Source organism: Epinephelus moara, chromosome 10, assembly GCF_006386435.1.
Source record: "Epinephelus moara isolate mb chromosome 10, YSFRI_EMoa_1.0, whole genome shotgun sequence".
In the NCBI taxonomy this organism is placed as follows: domain Eukaryota; kingdom Metazoa; phylum Chordata; class Actinopteri; order Perciformes; family Serranidae; genus Epinephelus; species Epinephelus moara.
In genome coordinates this window covers 35,112,411-35,134,358 of record NC_065515.1, presented here as the reverse complement: position 1 = coordinate 35,134,358, position 21,948 = coordinate 35,112,411, and the positions used below count along the sequence as shown (strand labels likewise).

At 40.2% G+C, this 21,948-nt stretch overlaps 1 protein-coding gene across 1 annotated transcript in view; it reads right to left on the bottom strand.

The window, feature by feature from the left end:
- mcf2l2 (MCF.2 cell line derived transforming sequence-like 2) overlaps nt 1-21,948 on the bottom strand; it is a 240,879-nt gene that overhangs the window by 21,294 nt on the left and 197,637 nt on the right. Inside the window, exons 27-29 of the mRNA XM_050055717.1 lie at nt 21,846-21,943; nt 7,360-7,455; nt 3,740-3,838 (exon numbers count right to left, since the gene is read on the bottom strand). Coding sequence (XP_049911674.1) covers nt 3,740-3,838; nt 7,360-7,455; nt 21,846-21,943 — 293 coding nt within the window. The remainder of the gene's footprint in view (nt 1-3,739; nt 3,839-7,359; nt 7,456-21,845; nt 21,944-21,948) is intronic.

The following is a 21,948-nucleotide window of genomic DNA, read 5'->3' as shown; positions in this document are numbered from 1 at the left end:
CACTTTTTCACACAGGGCCATGTAGCTTTGGATTTTTTTCTTCCTCATTAATAAAACCCTTCATTTAAAAACTGCATTTTGTGTTTACTTGTGTTATCTTTGACTAATGTTTAAATTTGTTTGATGATCTGAAACATTTAAGTGTGGAAAACATGCAAAAAAGTAAGAAATCAGGAAGGGGGCAAACACTTTTTCACACCACTGTATACATCCCATGTGGAACAAGCCACAATACATCAAGTATATTCAATATATTGCCCACGCCTAGGCTAAGCTTAGGGAAGGGAATCCCTCCATTGACACCTATGGTTTAGTAAATCTGCATGACACAAACACGTATAAAATGGTGTTGTGGCATACATGTAGCACAGTCATGCTGCTGTGTATTTTACCAGTAAAGTATGATACTTTGCCCTGATATTAATGCACAAGGTGGATGATAATTAAAATCAGAGTCTAAAAAGCTACAGCCACATTTCCAACCTCACTGAGTACTTTACAGTCAATGTGACCCCCGGTGTTCTTATTGGTCGCACGTTATTGAAACACTGCTGACTGCATGAGGGGAAAAAAGAAATACAATGAAAGCAGAGAACAGACTGAGTAGAAATAGTTTGAGGGAGAAGTTCATTGGCTCTCTTCTGGTGTTTCTAATTCCTCCCCTGCCTCTGCCTGGTTTAAAATGAACTTCTCATCTATATTCCCACAGTAAATTGCACTTCTACTGCCACTTTGAATGCCACCCTATGCTCTAAATGTCAGCTTATCAAAATTCGTATTTCCTTACCATGGCTTTTTAAAAAGAATATGTATGTCCACTCATTTGTAGCTTTTTCCCCTTTAACATTGTTTTCATTCTCATCAAAGGCTTGATTTTCTCTATGCATCTCATACATTTCAAGAGAGCAGTAAATACGAGGGAGGTAAGAAAATTGTGTTGTTGTTTTTATGATCCCACTCTGTACATATTTAGGCACAATTTTCACATTTTCAAAAATGCACTTTATTAATCATTATTTCCAAAATGTGTTTCTGAAACTTATTTGTCATTTAATTTAATCATTTTGAGTGTTTGTCAATTTTATCTCTATGAGTTATTTTTATTTACTGTCATTTTATTATTATTTTTCTTTAAACTACCTCCCTGCATTCTGCCTCTTCCATACCTCCTTTGCTTCTGTAGCCCCTCCCTTCTACCACTCACAGTGCCATATCGCATTGCTGAGGGTAAGTTTTGTGTAGAATGCTGCCACTATATTATACTGTTTTCTTTGGAATATGAGCCATTTGGGTTGTAACCTTTGATAAACAGTGTTTAAAGTTGAATACTGTTACATTATCAGTCATTTTCGTGTTGTTTTTCCCCACTTATTTAAGTTTTAGAGACGTTTTTAATCGATGCCACTCTACTTAATTTGCCGAGATTTGCATTATGGCAGTCCCTTCATGTCGTGTGACCAAAGCAGCGAAGCTTGTAATCCCTTTTGTAAACATAATTATTTTGCATGTTTTAGGGGCAGAAGTGCAGATGGGCCTTTAAAAAAGCCTTTAAAAAATGTATGTCTTCTGAAGGTATGTGTTTTCCTTTGTTAAATTAGAAATTTTGTTGATTCTGTTCAGCCACTCCACCGCAAGCATTGTTGTATTTCAGTCACAGGGTGGCATTGTTTTCCTTTTTGAATGTAGTTTTTCATGATTTTTAGGATATATACTATTGAAATATGCTGTTTGTTAAATGTTTTCTGGTAAAATTTAATAGCTCTTGACAGAGTAATGTGTTTAATGATTTGAAAATGTAATGTCATGTTAAGATGACGTATTCATATGCATTTGGGGAAAAACATGTAAATCACACAGTGCTGTTCCGCATTGCTGAGGGGGCAGAATTGTAGATGGGAGAGTCCAGAAGGCTTTTAAAATGTTTTATGTCTTCCATTATGCCTATCCACGACACCTGTTACATACTCTATACATCATTTGTTAGCATTTATCCTACTTACATTGTATAAACCTTATCCTACACGTATGTAAATTATGTGTGTATGTGTTGTCTTTAAAGTCTAACCGAAATCACAATAAGTCAGAAATCACATCAGAGTGACTTATAAATGGATTTCAGTGTACAGCAGTTTGCCCTTAAATACGACCATTCTGGCTCCCCTGGTCTGCATAACACAAAGAAACAAAAGCCACCAGCTCATTCTCACTGTGAACTCATCAAATAGTGCCTCTTTGTCCGTGATTTCTGAGTCACATACCAACACGCAGAGGCAACTTTTGTGGCAGTATAATGACACGCACCAGACGGCCCCATTTCCACCAAACACTTTCAATATGGTACCTTTGAAACCAAACATAACCCTTCAGACATAGTACCTAGACCTCAGACCCTCGTCTAGCGTTTCCACCGCAAACAGTACTCTTAAACGTCGGTGGGTCGTTGTAACTCACTGGTCCATCCAGCATTTGCTGTATTTCCTCATCACTCGTGACACAAAGGGAAGACTGCACCTCGTTTATTATCCACGTAACAAGGTTGCTCACCAATATTTTCAGAATAAAACCGATCAGTCAAGAATTAGAGTCTCTCTTGATGGGATATTTAAAAATTGTGAGTCTGTGAATTCAGTCCTTCTCAGGCAAGCGCAGGGGTTTAGTTTGCCTGAGCCCACAGGAATGACACTCTGTGACACTTTTTTTTTTCTCCAAGTGAAGATTAAAATATATGTAGTTAACATAATCCAGTCAAAATTAATATATTTTATTATATATTATAATTTTAAACACTTGAAGTTCCAGTCATTACTAAAATTGTATGTCATCCAAGAGAGACATTGAAAACGAATGGAATGGTTAAAGTTGTCATATTGAAATTTAAGGCGTGTTAATGCATACACGTTGTCAACTGAGAAACGTGACAAGTAAACGTTCCACATTAAAAGTTGCCAGCAGACGGCCCAGTGACTTATTTCTTTCTCAGACTAATGTACAGCTGCTGCTAGAGGCAGCAAAACATCCTTTCATTTTATAGTCATAGTTTATTAATGTGTGCAAAACTTGCCACAGTATGAACAGTGGTGACAAAGGTTTCAAAACCAGCCAAAAGTCAGCCCTGGATAAGAGTGACCATCCTGTACTGACCAATCAGCAGACTAGTGTTTTTAGTTCCACCTTTTAGTACCAGATCTGTGTGCTAGGTACCCCAACAGAGGGGTGACCAAAAATAAGGACAGTAAGGAATGGTTTCATTGGTATCATCCACAACTTCTCACAGTGGAAACGGAAAAATATACTGAACTGAACGGAACAGTATAGGACTGCTTGATGGAAACGGACCTAACAAACTCTGGCCTTTCAACCGGGAGTCCACTATTGGTTTCCCATGTGAAAATGAAAGTCAGTGGAGTTATTCTAATGACAACGTACTATGCTAGTATGTGTAGCATGCTACATTAGTGACGTAAATAGGTCATGTGAAGTGACATTACGTTGGTAGAACTGTTTGGTAGAACGCATTTTGAGTCACTATATCTTAATGAAAAATGTGTTGAACTCAACTCAGCCTGATTGAGCTATCTCTACAATACCACATTCATTAGTTTGATGTGTGTATGTAAGAGTAGTGAATGTTAACAGAATAGAAAATGACATTTGAGTGTAACAGCAGTAAAATAATAATAAAAAAAAAAAATTGAGAAAACTGTAAAGGTGAAAAGACTTTGGACAGTTAATCTGGTACCTTTAGTGCGCCGTGTAGCAAAAGAGGAGGAGGAAGAGGAGGCAAGAGAGGAGGTGAGAGAGAAGCGGCGGGTGACCTCTGCCTCCTTAGCAGCAGGCTCTATAGACGGAGAGGGTCATGGATTAGGAGGAGACGTGGAGAGACCGACCAGGAAGGACAGACAGAAAGAGCAAAATGGAGTAAAGAGAGGGAAAGGTAAAAGAAATGAAGAAGCAGAGGAGGATGGACAGAGAGATGGAGTGTTACAGAGGGTTCAAATGAATGAAAGAACAAGGTGACAGTGTGAAAGAGATGAAAAGAAGGGAAGAGGTTACTGGTTTCAGCATTCTTAACACCCCATTTCTAGACATCCATCTTCACATAAAAAAAGGCTTTTAACCTCTCCATAAAATCATAAATACTACCAATGCAACTACTTCTTTATAATAATGATAATAATAATAACAACAACAACAACAACAACAGTTCAAGCAAATGGAAGGAGGAAGCAGAAATGCATGAAATGATGTAAGAAAAAAAATAATTTTAACAGGAGTTTTAACCTCATCTCAGGGTCACTGAAAAGGCCTGTCTTCAATTCCAATTGTGCACAAAGAATTGTGGGTACTTCATTCCCACTGAGGATACACACATACATCCCTGAAAATTATGTAAAGGAAAGAACTGGTCCTCTGTAGAATTCAAAGGATCCTTTACATAGGAACAGTCCTTTGATGGGACTGGATGACGTAGCCTCCTTGAAATTCAGGTGTTCAAGGATCCTTCCTTGATTTGACTTATTTTAAAGGAAATTGTCCATTAATTGACATGCCTGCTACCTACTGACTTCAATATAAATGAGCAGCTGTAAAGCTGCAGGTTGAACACCACCTCCTTCTCACTCCGGAGCTGGAATGCTGTGTTAACTTAAAGAAACAGCCAACCATGGACACAGGACAGAACAGACAGAGTGGCCCTTCATTCCAGCGTTATTTCTTCAGTGATCTAACATGTTGGGCTCATTGCGTGGACATATGCAGCGGCGAGGCACAGGAGGCTGCAGAGAACACTGCTGTTAATGATGATCTATTCAAATGGAGGACTCCTGCCATCGACTCACCATCGATTTCCATCTCATGGAGCAGACAGCACAGTGATTGTTCAAAGAGGTGCTGAGGAGTGTGTAGCTATTGTACTTACTGTACAACGACCAAGAGATGAGTTCATACTTTGGATTTGGGTTTAGGGTTAGGATTCAGTTAAAGAAATTTGCAATGCCTGAGCTCTGGTCATTGACAGCCAAACTCCACCAATACATGATGCTGTCAGGAATTCATTCTTAAAGAAACAAAAGGAAACTCTTTTTCTAGAAGAGGTCCAACAGAAATGTTAGGTGATAAGACCTGGCTCACAGTTGGTGCTCCAGTTCATCCAAAAAGTGTTGGATAGGCTTGAGGTCAGGGCTCTGCACAGGCCCGTTGAGTTCTTCCTACTGAAATTGTAAAAACTAGGGATGTCCACATACTTTTGGCCATGATGTCTGCCTCCTTTATATTTACATTAATTCCATCTGTACAACAACAGAGTCATGTCATACTCACCAATTTGCTGCTCTGAGTTTTACTTTTACAAGATAAATGTTGTTCTTATTCTTAGATGTGGTGTTGCCCTAAAGTCAAACTCAACCATTCTGCAGATGTCATGTTAAACACCCTCCAAAAGAAATTATGCCCTCTGAGCAGGTAGGAAGCTTTTAATGTGAAACATAAGTGCAGGAAGTATCGTGTTTATTTAATAGCAGCTTATCAGCAAACAAAAAAAGACAACTGACTGCAATACATTTGTGGATGAAAACGTTATTTCTTTTCTTTTACAGGCTATTTTTTAGCATTATGCCTTTATTCGACCCCCTGAAATGGGGAATCAGAAATGAACTGTTGCCTTCTCTGTCATCTGATATACCTGAAATGGAAGCCGACCCAGTACATGCAGCCACACACTGAGTCTGAGTCAGTTATAAGCTTTTATATGAATATTCACTATCGTTACGATATAATATAAAATAAAATCTATAATTATAAATATATGTAGATTTTAGGTTGGTATATATTATGGATGTTTAAATTTAATATTCCAACCTCAGCTGGATTTCAGTTGTCCACTGCAACGCTGTTGACCTCAACAATGATTTCTTTCCAATACTGTGTTTCCAACTTCTTTTGATGCCACTTTTCAGGCTGTCGAATAGAACCAGTTGGTTAAATTGGACCTGGGACGTCAGCGTTTCCATTTCTAGCTCAGAGAAGTTTCTTTTCTTGGCCGTATTATGTCTCTCCATGTCGTAAACTCTCAGGGTGAGGCCTCTAAACCCAGAATACATTGGGCTGGGATATGTAAATGATGAATGTTTTCAGCTGCCACATTTATCAACGCCCAATCATTCCTACGCTGTGATTTATGAGATATGAATGTTTCATGAATATCACGCAAAGGCTATCGCGAGATGACTTCTAAACTTGGATCTGCTCTGGTTTGTTTGTTAGATTGATAAATGAGGGCTACTATTTATAGAGAAACCCAGATCAACACAGAATGACATAACTCTGCTGTTATACTGATAAAATTTGTGGTGTGGAAATGTACTCTAGAGCAAATTTATTAAGACAATGAACACACATGAAGAAAGTGCTGAATTTGCATTAACAGGAAACAGCAGAAACAACTAATTAAAACAGGAGCAGATAAGAGGCTTCTTACTGATATATGACCAAATATATCCATAACACAGGAAATCAGTTACAAAGGCCTTTTTCTAAAAATAAGTCTGATCACAATAATGGCCTGGTTCTCTCTGCATTTAAAGGTAAATCAAGGCTACAACTGGACATTTTCTAGCAAATTTTCATTTGTAGTTGGAGGAACACATTTCTACACAGTATCATCCCTCCGTCTCATTAGGGACATGTGTGGCCCAAAGACTGGCCGAACTGCTGCAACGTGGAAAGCAGAACTTGGAATCAAGGCCCATCCTCCTCTAAAAATGTTAATACGCTTCCAAATGTCAAGAGGGCTTGAATATTAGAGGGTGACATTTAGTGCAGAGCTGCGCCGCAGAATTTAGCCTTGCTGTGGTGTCACCACTGCCGGGACTCAGATAGGTTCTCTCTCTTTCTGTCTATCTCCTGCTGTCTTCCTGTCTTCAAATGCTGTCTCTTTAAGAGCACTAGTACCTTTCTTTCCTGAATCACAGTTTTCTTGTAGTACGGGCAGATGCAGAGGATACTGACATGAACAGATAAAAGCAGATGAAAGGGAGTAAAGCCATATGTGGCCCTTATTATGCTGACACACTGCAGGTGCTGGGATGCATCAACCAGATACACACCAGCACAGAAATTTATATAACATTTGACCTATCAAAAGAAGAGAAAAAGCAGCTGTTATGTGAGTGGAAAGTGGAGACTGAAGGACAGAAGCAGGGTAGATGCTGTGGCTGTTCACGATGATGATGATTATCATTATGATGAAGATGATGATGACAGGCAGATGAAGAGAAAAAAGAACAGGCGACGAGGGCAATGGTGTTGACAAAGATGCCAGCGATGGTGATGATCAAGTTAAGTGACGCGTTGTGCTGTTACCTGCTGGAAGAGACCTCCTGTTGGAAAGTCCCTGCAAGGTGAAGCGTTTCCTAGCGTTAGCAGCCGAGTGGCCTGATTGGCTGGCTGAAGCATCAACTGAGAGGAAAAGCAAGAAGGAGCAAGGCTTAGTACAGCAGGGAAAGAAGAAGAGAGGGTCTTGAGCGTTGTTGGAAAGGGTTCTACATTGGTGTCAATGATACATGAGTTTCAGTACTGATGCTAAAACCGTACTTTTTAAAAAAAAAAAAACCCTAGTTTGTATGTTTTGTTCAAGCCCCAACCTCCAGGGGAGACGAGTGAGACCAATGCGGAAGCGCCAAAAACTGCAGTTCACTGACTGTCCACTTGAGGCTGGCTCCGTAAATTGATAAGTCAATTCCCATAGACCCCCATGTTAAAATGCCCAACTTTAGAGCAGAAATAAACATGTTTACAGCCTGGTACAAAAAATGGTTTTGGTCTCTATAGTTAATTTCCCCTTTCATGACAACTGTGGGGGGGGGGGGGGGGGGGGGATGTTTTTCTAACTCGTTGGTTTAAATCCGTTATTTTATACAGTCTATGGTTTCGTTGCATCAGTGATAACTTTGGCTAAATAAAATTTAGGGCTAACAAAAATGACATACAATTTTAATTATATATTTTTTCTTATCAGTCCATATTGATACACAAATTTCACAAAAAAAATCGGTCAGTATCAGTAGTCAGTATTTCTGTTGACCTTAATGATTTGGTTAAGCTTAAAATTCTCCATTAGCAGTAGTAGTAGTAGTAGATTTAGAGCATGAAGTTATATGAGCTGCAAAGAAAAAACTAAAACAATAAATATGTATACAAAAAAAGAAAAAGAAAATCCTTCTTGTCAGTAAAGGTCATTGTAAATTTCTTACGCCCAGGCCACACTGCCTGCATGAGCAGTGCATTACAGCTACCTTACTGAACTGCTGCAGCTCACATGCGTGCAGTGTTGACACAGACAGTGTTGCTGCTGTGAAGCTGCCTGCTGCTGTATTGACTGTATTTTCACAATTAAAAGCCAATACTTCTCTCATTTCTGGAGCTGTACAAGCCACTCCATTGTCAACAAGACCATCAAAACAACATTTCAAAATAAAAGCCTGATAACGACAAATTAAGGGATTCTGTCCACAAAAACATTGTCAGAGGGCTATATTTTAAAACGGAGACATGTCTTTCATGTCTTTGACAGATAGACATTTAAACTGTAGTAAAATGTGGTATGATGTCAACATGATCATCAAAAGACCATTTTCAAAGACCATTTTTGCTGAAACCGTGTACCTCACGCAGAGAAAAATGTCACGCCTCCCATTCCCTTGATGTTTTGCAGCTAAGCAGCAGCTAAGCCGTGACTGACTCTGCTCGTGGAGGCAGAGTGGCCCGGGTGTTAGTGTAAATGTTTATAGCCAGGGAATTTCAGGTCAGGTCAGTAAGTTTATCAGTAAGTTTATCAGTTAAAATTTTTGACAGCGTATTGTGTGATATGTTTAACCACTGCAAATAGCATTTTTTTTTATGTTGCAGGAATCTTTCTGCCTCGCTCTTTGTTGCAGTGTATGGGTCTAATTACTGGTGTTTGAAATTGTGCATGTTCACTCTGTATGCCTTATTGGATGATGATCAAAATGACAGTCTCTGAGGCTGAAAAATGAAGCCAATACAGAAGGGCAAAAAACTACAGTTCATCAAACGCCCACTTGAGGCTAGCTCCAGAGGCTAAAAATCCCCACCTTAAAATGTCCAACTTTACAGCAGAAATAAACATGTTTACAGTCTGGTACATAAAAACAATGTTGGTCTCTATAGCTAATATCAACATTCATGATACTGTATGGGCTACATTTTTTATAAAACTCACCTGTTTACATTTTATTAAAGGGATAGTTCGACATTTTGGCAAATTCAACTATTGCCGTAATCCCTATGGGTAGGTACATTACCTTTAATTGTCAGTGCCTGTTGTTCTGAGATCGGTGGAGCAGAGCTGCCCGCTGCTTAGCGCACAGAATGGAGGTGAACGGTACAGCCCCTTCTCTCCCTCAAAACTAATCAAATACAACATCAAATGACTCCAAAACGCTCTTGTGGACAACTTGTAGCTTACACATTCACCACGCTATGAAATAATAATGTAATATTACGAGACAGAGTTGTTTTGAAGCCAAATGCACAGCCGGAACTACATTCCAGACATACAGTACTTGCTGGGCGGAGTGATTTCAAACAGCGTATGTTTAGTGCAGTTACTCCCGTCATCAAAACAACAAGTTTGTTGAGAAGAAGCCAGAATATACAGAGGAAGAGTTACAGGTTTTGGAAGAAGAGAGAGCAAGAAGAGAGGCTGAGGCTGCCGAGCAACCAGGGGCTGAGGGGAGACCCAGAGCCGGTGGTGTAAATGTGGGGCTTACTGGCCACTTTATTAGGTACACCTGTGCAATATAAATATAGAGTACGCCTCAAAATAATCACCGGAACACGGGGAGAACATGCTAACTCCACACTCATAAATCACCACAACTCCTGAAGGAACAACAACATAAAATGTTCCCTAGCAGTCTGTTTATTCCCAACAATGAGAAGTAATGCCAGTCACTTCACTATATGCTCTGGGCAAGCACTTATCCATAACATAACCACAACAACATTTGCATTTTAGCCTTATTTACCATGCTTGGGTTGTAGGCTAATGTTACTCAACATGGAGGTAACGTTACAGCAGAGAGATTGCTGAGCAAAATACACAACGATCACTTACCACGTCTGCTCGTTTTGTGATGCCGACAGATGGTATGACAGTATCTTTCAAGAAAAGCGTTTGAACCATTCCTGAGCTTCTGCGCTCCATCCTTTCACTGTAGTCCTCCGGTAAAAAATGGCAGGAGCACACAAACATTTTCCGGACCATTTCCACAGGCGTGTTGGGGTCGATGTCCAGCACAAATAGCCATTGTTTCATCCTGTCCGTATTACTGGTTGGAACTACGTGAAACTTCACTTTGCTCCATGTCTTCGGCTTGTTACTGCAACCTTTTACAATACATGTGTAAACCATGATTTACAAAAACACTTCTAAACTTTCCTCAAACCTTCCGGTACGTCCAGCTGACGATACCGTAAATGGCTATAAGCAATAACAATGGCACTGTCTCAGCTGTGCACTGTGTCACTCCGCCCAGTGGTTTACTCAAGAAAGTAGTTCCGAGTATTTGCTTCATGTGTTGTAATGTTACTTAATTATACATTATTATTTCATAGCGTGGGGAATGCGCAAGCCATGTGTTGTCCACAAGAGCGTTTTGGAGTCATTTGATGGTGTATTTGATTAGTTTTGAGGGAGAGAAGGGGCTGTACCATTCACCTCCATTTCAGCGGCCAGCTCTGCTCCACTGATCTCAGAACAGCAGGCACTGACAATTAAAGGTAACGTACCTACCCATATGACTATAGGGATTACGGCAATAGGCGAATTTGCCAAAATGTCGAACTGTCCCTTTAAGGCTTAAAGTTATGCATAGTTAACGACGGGGCAGATTGAGTGACAGGCTGTCTGTGAGGCGTCACCACAGTCTAAAGCCTCGTTTCCACTACGCAGTACGGTACAGTACAGTTCAGTTCGGTACGCCTTTTTTCCGTTTCCACTACAAAAAGTTGTGGATGGTACCAACGGAACTGTTCCTAACCATTATCATTATAGGTAGCCCTTAGCCTTCTGTTGGGGTACCTAGCACACAGATCTGGTACTAAAAGGTGGAGCTGTGAACACTGCAGTCTGTTGACTGGTCAGTAGCGGACGGTCACTTCGCTCAGGGCTGAGTTGTGGCTGGTTTTGAGGTGGAAACCGCTGTTCATATTGTGGAAAGTTTAATTATTAGACTGTAACTATAAAATATAAGGATGTTTTGCTGCCTCTCGCAGCAGCCGGAGTCAGAGAAAAAAAATAACTTAATTCACTCAACTGCCGAGAGTTTTAAAGTGGAACATTAACTCGTAATGTTACTCAATGCACGAGCTGATGACCTGACTCAATCAATGACCATTACTTCAGTTTTTATATGACATACACTTTTAGTAATGAGTGGATCTTCAAGTGTTTATATGTATTCATTTTGGGCAGGTCATGTGAACTGCATATATTCTAATCCTCACTCGGAGAAAAGAAAAGGGTTGCGTAGCATCGGTCCAACGCAACACTAAATCCCCGAGCTTGTCTGAGAAGGACTAAATGCACAAACCCGCAATTTTTAAATATCCCATGGAGAGAGACTCTCACTCAACCAATGGGTGATGTCATTGTAGCTACATCCATTATTTATACAAACTTTGGTAATGATGTTGTGAGGTGATTAACTTAGTTTGTGGTATTCCAGATCTTTCTTGGTACGCAGGGGCGGACTGGGACTAAAAATCAGCCCTGGACTTTGACTCGGCCCAGCCCACAACAACCGGTGCGCATACGGTATGAGCTTCCTTCTTCTTCAATTTGATTGGCGGCCGGCCGGCTCATAGATATCTATGGGCCAGCTGGCATCCAATTTAAAGGCTGCCACCTATGGACTGGACGTGGAACAGTAGATTATCAGGAAGAAAAAAAACAAAAAAAAACGGTGATGACTGCGTGGCAGCCGCTGGCCGTCCTGGAGTACCGGCTGTTCTGTGATTCTCCAGAACCTCCAGATGGCCAGTCCGCCCCTGTTGGTACGTTTTTGGCGTTTTGAGTCAAATATATACTATGCAGGAATTATCAGCTACTATTTGTCAACAGCATTACAAGCAAAAGTGAAAGCCGACAACTTGAAATTTTTGGAGCTGTGTTTATGATTATCGTTGTTTCCTCTTGGATTTGTCTTGCTTGCAGTTTGACACCTGGTTGCTATCTTTTTATTAAGTTCTAAACTCACCTGCACTCTTTGCCAGCAAACGTCCCACACAAAGCAAAAAATAAATAAATTAGGCAGTCTCTGTGCCATAAGTGATGATTAAGAGATATCACTTCTGTATGAGTCTATACATTGTTTTTCAGAAAATTCCTGGATAGTATACCTTTAACAACACACGTGGCTAAACTGTTTCATTTTAGACTTTAAGTAGCCCGAGTGTCATTCACTGAATAGCCAAACAGGACTTTCAGTAGCCAAATCGCCACACATGTTTTGTTACCTTGCAAATCCACAGCTTTTTATGTTTAAGGTTGTTGTAACTGTTCCCTCTGAAGGAGCACATTAAGAACGTTCTTAAACAGTATAAGTCTCACATTTTCTCAGAGATGGAATGTTTCTATTGTGATTAGCATTTCAATTGTTATTGCCCAGCCCTAATAAAATATAGTATTAAATCAGAAAATGCCTGATCAAAGAATAAGACTTAAGAATTTAACCAAGCATTCAGTTTACTTTCAACAGTCTTTTGATACTTGATACTAAAAGCATATTTCTGTACTTACTGAGGCTTGATACACAGCTCTGAAGAGGAGGGAAGCAGAATGTGTTAAAAGGGCAGCTTTGCCCTTGTCATGTTCAGTTTTCATGAAGAAAACTCAGTGTAAAAAGGGGCTACAGTTTAGGGCATCTCCTGCCTGTTCAAGGTGGGAGTATAATGTCATTATGCTGCCTCACTGTGCTGTATATAAGGCACGATCACATATTGAGGGACAGCATTGTCTTGCCTTTAAGCCACTACGAGAGGTAGTAACAGTACCAAAACGGTGTCTGTATTAAAGGAACCGCTGGCAAGATGGGACCATGGGCAGGACGGGTGTGACGTTTTGACTACGTTATGCGTGCGACCAACTGCTGCAGATTTAAAAAGCAGCTGTTTGCGGTTAGCAGCTAACTAAAAGAAGAGAAACAGTGGCTGTAAATGTCTACAAATTGGGAAAACAATGAGGTCCAGGAGCTTACCCTTACCCTCCGAGCAGAGGACAAGATCAGTGGCCATATAATAGAGATGGTAAATGATTGTTATTGCCAAGTTATACCATTATTATCGTGGTATATGTGGTGTATGTTTCATGTCACACTAGGGGCTGATGCTATTGTGTTATGTGTCACACCCCTCATGCTTCTTTTGCTTCTGGGATGCTGGCATGCTGTCTAAAATCACACACTAGAGTGGCATGATGCCGCGGTCATTTGGTTCTGTGTAAAAATGCAAAGACAGCATAAAAAAAAGACTTTGTAGCAGCCCTATAGTGTCATCTGTGTGTAAAAAGGGCTTGTAACTCATTGTCACCTTATGAAAACTGGTGCAACATGTTACTGCCTGACCAAAGTTCCATAGTTAGGTCATGCTGAAGAAGACTGTGAAATGCAACTGAAAGCTACAGAAAATACTTCTTCTAATGCTAAATAAGGAACAGATTAAATTCACATTAATCTAATTTAAAAAACAGTCACAGAATGCGATAATACACTATTGTCACCTCCTGCAGTGAAGATCAATGAAGTCAGTCCTACAATGTCAGACTAATGAACAACAATAAATCCTTGACAATAGATCCCCGTAACTCAGTGGGATTACTGTAGTGGTAAAAATGGTGATTTTGACAAAACTGGTCAGATGTGGATATAACATAAATCTTCCATTATGAATATTGAGGTTTTATCACAACCACATGACACAGAAAAAGTCTGGCAGCAAGTAATGATAACCACTTTACCCTTGCTTATTAATTGTTAAGGCCAATAGAGAATGCCCCAGGGGTTTGGTGAATACAGTATGTATACAATAATACTGTATGCCCAGAAGCAGAAGCCTGCCAGTAGAGAAATTCAGACACCACTTCAAATCACTCAACCACTTAAAACGTCTGTTCATCCATTAAAGTTATTCAATATGAAGTCACTGTAAAGCACTCTCTCAGCCTCCCAGTATTCTGATCTGTACATCACAGTGAGACTCATCTATTTCTGCTCCATCTATGTGTCTGCCTGTCTGAGCTGAAGGTCATTATGGCAGAACATGGGGGGTCTGTCAGCCCAGTTAACTGCTCAAGCAGGTTTGCATGGTGGAGTGTTATCTGTCTCGTCCTGAGCCAAAAGGGCCACAACACTATCACACACATGCATAGTGAAAGCTAAGCATACTTTACACCCAACCCACTACTTCCCATCCTCCTCATCAAAATGAAAGCCAACATGAAAATGAGAAGACAGCATAGAGACCATATCCTGTTCATTAATGAGGGTATGGATGCATGGACAAGCAGGAGGAAATTCAGCACTGTGAGGCCAGGTACAAATTGTCTCTCGTTTGGCGCTTCTGCATGTCAACAAGACTTAAAATGGCACTGAGCCATAGATAGATATTTAACAAAATATGACATACAATGCACAGAGAAATATCAGACTCAGTTAGGCCCTAGACGTGTCTTGAATGATTTGAGTCAAGACCTTCTCTCACAGATTTGTCTCATGAAACCAGTGTTAATTTTATTGATGAAAATTACGACAAAAATTTTTCATCAACCTTTATTTCCTGTGAAAATGAGATGATGACGAGCTAAAAATAGGTAGAGAATTGCTGTGCTCTTAATTATCTTCAAATGCTGCATGAGTGACAGGCTGGCAAACTCCAGTAAACAGTCTGCGCCAGGATGATTTGCTAGCCAGCAAAAACACTTGCATCGGGGCAGCGTTAGTTGTTGGTGCAAGTTGTGAGCTGTAATTCAGCAGTAAATAATCAGCTGTGTGTGTTTGACTGTGGATGGTGGAGCTGCTGAATGGATTTGTGGAGTTTGTTAGTTACAGCGGTGTAAGTGCTGCTTGTTAGCCGCTGAACGGCAGCGGAGCAAGCAGCCACTGGGCACGGGACCTCACAGCTGATCCCGGCAGGACTCCACTCAGGTCCCATCTGTCTGGGTTTATGGTTTGGTGCTGTTTGACAGGCAGGTAGGAAGCTGAGTTATCTGTGAGTGTAGCTGTGTTGTAAGTAAACAGTCTGAGCTCAGATCAGTTTTCTCTGACAGAGATTAAAGTTTAGTTTTAAGCACCAACTCAGTGAGAGGATACAAGTTTAAACCTCCAGACTAACATGTTGCAGAAGTTATTTTTCTGCTTCTTAATAGTGAAATCGATCAGCCAGTTTACAATGAACATGGGTACAAATCCTAGTTGTCTCAGAATAGTTATTTGTGGTATCAAAAAATTGTAAAAGTTGTAAAAAATTGTCTGAATGAAATTTGTATACAATCTGTCACCTTAATTCTAATTTCTGATACATGAATTAGCCTAACTGCATTAGTTTATAGATAAAAAACATTGTTGACTAAAACTAGACTAAAACCATGAAGAATAAAAATGACTAAAATGGGACTAAAACTAATAACCATTTTGTTCTCAAGACTAAGATTAAATCTAAAATAGTTGCCAAAATCAACACTGCATGAACCTCAAGACTTGGCTTACACTTGTCTTCAAGTCACTGCAGACTTGCTTTGAAAGACTCAAAACATGACTTGGATGTGTCTTAAATTACTTTAGACTTGTTGAAAGACTTGACCTATCCTTCAAGTCTTAAGTCAAGCAAAGTCTTAAGTGAGTCAAGTCCCAGTTAAGTCAAATCTCACAGCAGTCAAGTCCTTATTTCAAAGTCAGTCATAAAGGCAATGACACTGATGGGAAAGACTAGTATCTCTTTTGCTGGGATGGATTACTGGTTGTGTAGCTTTTGCAGTGCGGCAGGTCTAAACACCCTACTCTCATTCAAAGACATAAAATGAATTCTTAGAGCTTTACAGTATTTTTCCATTTTTAATAAGGATCATGGAGCGTAATAAACCAAGTTGCAGCAACAACATGGCGATGCTTGAATGATTCATTTGTATGATTTTCACTTTGAGTGGGATGAGTGTGTCTTCATGAGAGCTCTTGGCCTCTGCTGCATGGCAGGATTAGCTCTCTAAACTGCTCTTATTACTACTGTCATCATTATCACAGTGACACAGAGAGAAATAAGACAGGGAGGCACAGGGAGATGGAAAATGATGACATTGGGAAGAATTTGGGTAAATCATTATACACAACTCACTCATTTTCCACACTGACTTGTCTATTTTAATGTATAATACTGTTTTTTGGCTTTGTCCTTATCTGCTTGATAGACGCACTAAGACTACACATGAATAAAATGTGAAAGGAGGTGAAAACACTGCCTGATGTCAAAGGGACAGGTGAATCAACAACACCAAATTACTTATTGTAGTTAATGTGGCCTGCTGATTTGGTCCAGTTACTGATATAGCCAAACAGTAGCAGCAGTAGTGGCTGTGACACACAGCTCATACAGGCAGGCCATGTACTTTTAAGTTCTTAGTACATGATTGAAACCATATGTGTCAAAAACTGTACTACTGAGAGTCGCAACTGAGTCAAACCTGAACAAACGTGATACTGTTATGTTTAGATTCACTGTGAAATACCAACCCAGTCTCACTCTGAAGTCATCAAATACCGGCACTTGGTCAGTGACTTCTGGCACCAAACACCAATGAAAAAAAACTATCCTTTCACGTCAGCATGATATGGCATAAAACCCTGTTCTTTTTTCCTAAACCCAACCATGTGCGTGTGTTGGCAAAATGTAACCAGATGTGTTGTACCAACACAGTGCGTTTATTTTGAAAGAGACTGTATGTGAACTGTACATTTCCTGGGAAAACAGAAGTGTATTTTGAAAACAGGCAATGCATGTAACATAACACAGCACAACAACCAAACCACCCAGGGTACCTTGTATGACATATCTCGACATGGAAAGTCCATGACCAAACTTGTATGTGATGGGGTTGGAGTGAGAATGTGTTGGGTTTACATTTTCCAAGGATATCATTATCTTCCAGCCCATTCTCATTCTCAGATTATCAAATTCCAGCACTTTGTCATGCCCCTTGGTGTGTGATAGTAACACCAAAGGCACTCTTTGGCAATTATATCAGCGCACCAGGATTTGAATTGACTCCAAATTAAACCCACCTGTTGAAATATCTGATGCTAAGAGCAACTGACGTAGTATAAAGACTGAGAAAGTCTTAATGTAGAAGAATGGGTCAAACAAACACACGCAAACTTATGTCCATCTGTACTTATATCACTCACATGAGGTATTTACATCATGTTACATACTTATTTACCTCAATCACACTGTCAACCCCAATCCATCTATGACTCCACCAAATGTTTTTAAACGTGCACTCAATGATTTTATGTTCATATGACATAGAACTAAATGCTCAAACAACGACAAAAAAAGTTATGTTAACTGACATAAAATTCTTGTCAGACAAATGTCATGTGACACAATTATTTTGTGTCTGATGTATTCAAAACTTTTATGTTACTGTATTCTGCTACACTGAATGAATTGGGGTTTACAGTGTATTTAGAGGGGAATTTAAACCATCTGAGAGAAGTCTTGGTGTTGTGTTGGATCAAAATCAATTCTGACCATCACATTGAGAAATGTGATGGTCAAACCAGTGTTGTTATTTGCAACTCAAATATTGCCAAAATCAGTTCAGCCTTGCCAAAGAGCACCATGGAGCACATCATCCGTGCCTCTATCTCTTTCTGCCTGGATTACTGTAACTCCTTATTGTCTTGTTTGAGTCTACAATTTCCCGACTAGTTGATTCAGTATGCGGCAGCCAGGCTTTTAACAAACACTAAACAAAGACAGTGTATTACCCCCATTCTGGCTCACTTACATTGGCTTCCTGTACACCTCAGGATTCAATTCAAGATCCTCATGATAAAATTCAAAGCCCCTCCATGCCACCCTCTTATATTTCTGAACTCATAACCCAACACTCTGAAACAAGATCACTCAGATTGTCTGACCAACTGCTCTTAAACATCCCACAGTCCAGGCTCAAAACAAAGAGCTCCAACACAATGGAATAATCCCCCCCAAAGGGTGCATTCTGCATTGACATTATACAGCAATTGGCATGACAAAGTGTCTGTATTTGACAACATGGAACTGGAACATGTTGCATCTCAGGTTTGTGATGTTCATCGTGGATAAATGTTCGCTTAGAAATCATAAGAGAAAACATGCTCCTTATAATTCTAGTTGTCACATGAACTGCTAATAAATAATTTAGCATCCCTTCACTTATGCTAATTTGCCAAAATGTAAATAAATACAGGCTGAAAAATACCTCACTGGCACAGTGTCAGAGATGAACCTTCTGCACTTAACAGCTTAACAGACACACCATCGGCTGGAACATCATTAGTGTGAAACAGGATTTAACCGTATGGTAAAGTATTTCCAGATGCAGATCACACTTTAATATCAGGTGTAAATGATATTTGAAATTCCACTCCTTCTCACCAGACTGGAAAAATTAACACCTTTGGCACAAACACATAGCGTTACATGTCTGGTACAAACTGACAAGCCAACACTTCCTGAATAATCTGACAAATACTGACACATCGAGGATGCACGTGTGTGTATGTGTGTTAATCATCATTGCGGAGCAGCTGGCCAGTACTGAGATGTCAGTGAAAAGTGTTGCTGTCAGCTCAGTGTGTCTGTGTGTATGTCATGGCAACTGTGCTATAGTTGTGGACCAGTAATGCATCATCAAGAGAAACAAAGAGGAGAACCAAGATGAGGGGGGGGGGGGGGGGGATGAAAGAATGAAGCGAGGCAAGGGAGAGGGGATAGGAAAAAAGGAGAAAGAGAGCAGAGGAGAAATGAAATGTTAAAGTGGAGAAGACAGATGGACAGTGAGAGGACTGAAAGAAAAGGAGTGGCAGGAGGGGTGACAGAAGGAGAGATAAACAGAGTATAAGAGAAAGAGACAGAGAAGAAAGAGAGAGAAATAGAAAATAGGAGGATGTGTGAATGGATAGGGGGTTTGGACAGTTGGTTTTGTAATAGTGGCCAGGCACCCATTTGAGGGGTGAGACCAAAAACAACAGCCACGGTCAACTGTCCCTAACTTTTACCTTCGTACAGGCAGTAGGAATTGAAAGAGGAGAGTGTGTATGTGTTTATGTGTGTAGCCTACAAAGCCAATCCTAATTAGACCAGGGGTGGAGTGGAAAAAAAAGGAGAAAGCAAAGACACAAAGTATGAGTGAGCTCACAGCTTACAGCTTCTCTTAAACAAAATATAAACCAAATGCTGAGGAGAAATCCACAGCTTCAGTGTTTTTTGAAGGGCGTCTATAATGTTTCATGTAACGTTTTATGAAACAGATCCTTATCTATTTTGACTCTGAGAGTACATTTGCTTTAACGGCCCTGACACACCAAGCCAATAGTCCGCTGTTAATCAGCATCAGGCCATGTGCGAATGTCTGTTTCCCTGGTTTTGGTAGTGTGTCTTCATGGTTGTCACTAGTCGGCCCTTGTCGGCTTTTTTCTGGCCAATTCAGCGTATTGAATTGGCGTTGGAGATGGCAGAGCCCATTGATGAATGACATCACTCTGATTGGCAGTTCAGCTCAGAGCACAAGAAAAGAAAGGCAAGTGAGGAAAGTAAACAAAGTGCGAAAGGCAGACTTGTTACATAAGATAAGATTATTATTCTTTAGCCATCGAGCTCTTTAGCAGAAACAGTAATTGTTTGTTTTGTTGTTGTTTGCCAGAGCAGGGTACACATTTTTGTTCTTTCAACATCAAGTTGCCTTGTTAATGTGCTCACTTGCTAACTAATGTCTTTAATCCATAGTGTCAGTCTTCCAGTTTCCCTTTTTCACTGATGAAATCAGACTACCAATAGATTCTGCTATGGAGAGTTATTTCCTCTTATACAGGAGCAGATTGTACATGCTGGTTGGCCACTGGCTGAAGTCTTTGCAGTGTGTTTATGTGCAACCTTTGGGCCGAGACACAGGCAATGTGAGGCAAAATAACAGTCGGTCTTCATCAGCACTAGTTCTTTGATGTCAGTTTGGTGTGTCTGGGCCTTCAGCTGGTTACATTACAACAGATTTTGCCAGATAACGTCACAATGATGAAATAATGATTAGGTCAGTTTTACTGTCTGTTTCATGCTTTACCAGTTGTTAGCTGAGGTGCACATTTGCTGTTTGCCAACTGAAAAGAGGGTGGAGAAGAAATTTAGCTGTTTTCACTGTGGACAGCGAAACCTGCTAATATGAACAGAAGTCGTTTTCACACAAAAATGTCTTCAAATTTTGATGGCTTTATGTAGATGTAGTCTGAGTGAGAAGCATGTGATCGCTCAAATCACTTGCATCACAAAGCATCAGTATATCTGCTTAAATTAGCCTGGTACGACCATCCTGAAGAGGTGAGCTCAACATTCTGTTTCACTCTCTGTGTGTTTCTGTGAAAAAAAACCCTGACACATTTGACAGATAATCATCTTTCTAGAGTCTCAAATCAACTGAGGCATATGTGACACCTTTTAAATGTCATTACACTATTACAGTTTGTTTGACTCTCTATTATGTTGCATTCACAAGATCAAACATGCTGAAAGATTTGAACTATTTGAAATTCAAAGGATGATCTGAGCCAGAGAAATCTGCACTTCAACTGGACTCTATGGATCTCTGTTTAACAAGGTGTGTAACAGGTTTCTTTTAAACTTCAGATACAGGGATCTCTAGCAGTGTTAAGGCACACAACTGGATTTAATCTAAACCACAGTTGCAGTTGAAACTGTAGCCTCTGAGGACAGCAGCAGTGTGGTTTTAAAGAGACATATTTTAGATTTTTTTTTTTTATCTGGTTACTGCCTGATTGTAGTCTGTTTTGTTCCCCATCTCTTCCATCCTGTATGCCATCTCTCTCCACATCAAGTCACTGTGGTCACACTGTGGACATCTGAAGCTTTGTGCGGCTGGAATCAATAAGTAAAAGCAACACCCATTTCCTACCTGTCAACCTCTATACAACCATTTACTTGACTGAACAGATGAGTGGTGGTGATGGTATTTCTGACATTAATCAGCCTGGTAAAAACACTTGTGGCTGGCACTGGCTGCTGACTTTTAAGCACCACATGACAGCTGTGCAGCTAAAAGGACAGCTGGTTCGGAACGGATGTTGGAGTCAGTGTAGATTAAATGACAGACGCTACAGCAGCGCTCATCTACCTCTTGACTGTGGTGTAAATTTGGGATAAGCATTTCTGGTCTATGTAAAAAATAGTGATTTAATGGAAGGAACCTAAAAAGACACAAGGAGGCATGAAGGGAGCGAGCTGGACAACAAAGTGCTGATAGATACTGTAGATAGAAAGACACGAGGTGGTTCTCTGTCTCACCTAGCCTTTGATTTCTCTCTGCACTATGTTGCCACAGTGAACTCAACAATGGATGCAATCTGCAACCTGAAGGTTTCCATCTATAGTTAATTTTTACACTTCCTCTAAAGGGAATGGGAGATGTTTGTGTTTGCAGGACAAAAAAAGGACATTTTACAAAGAGGTTTTTTTTTTTTTTTGGGTTGGTGTCTGTTCTCAGTTAATAAGTGTTCTCTCACCCCTCTTCTGCCTCATATTAGGGCTGGGGTTGGTCCTCCTGAAGCCTGACTCTGGACTCGATGAATCGGACTGTCTCAGTGCCATCTTACGCACATTCCTGCA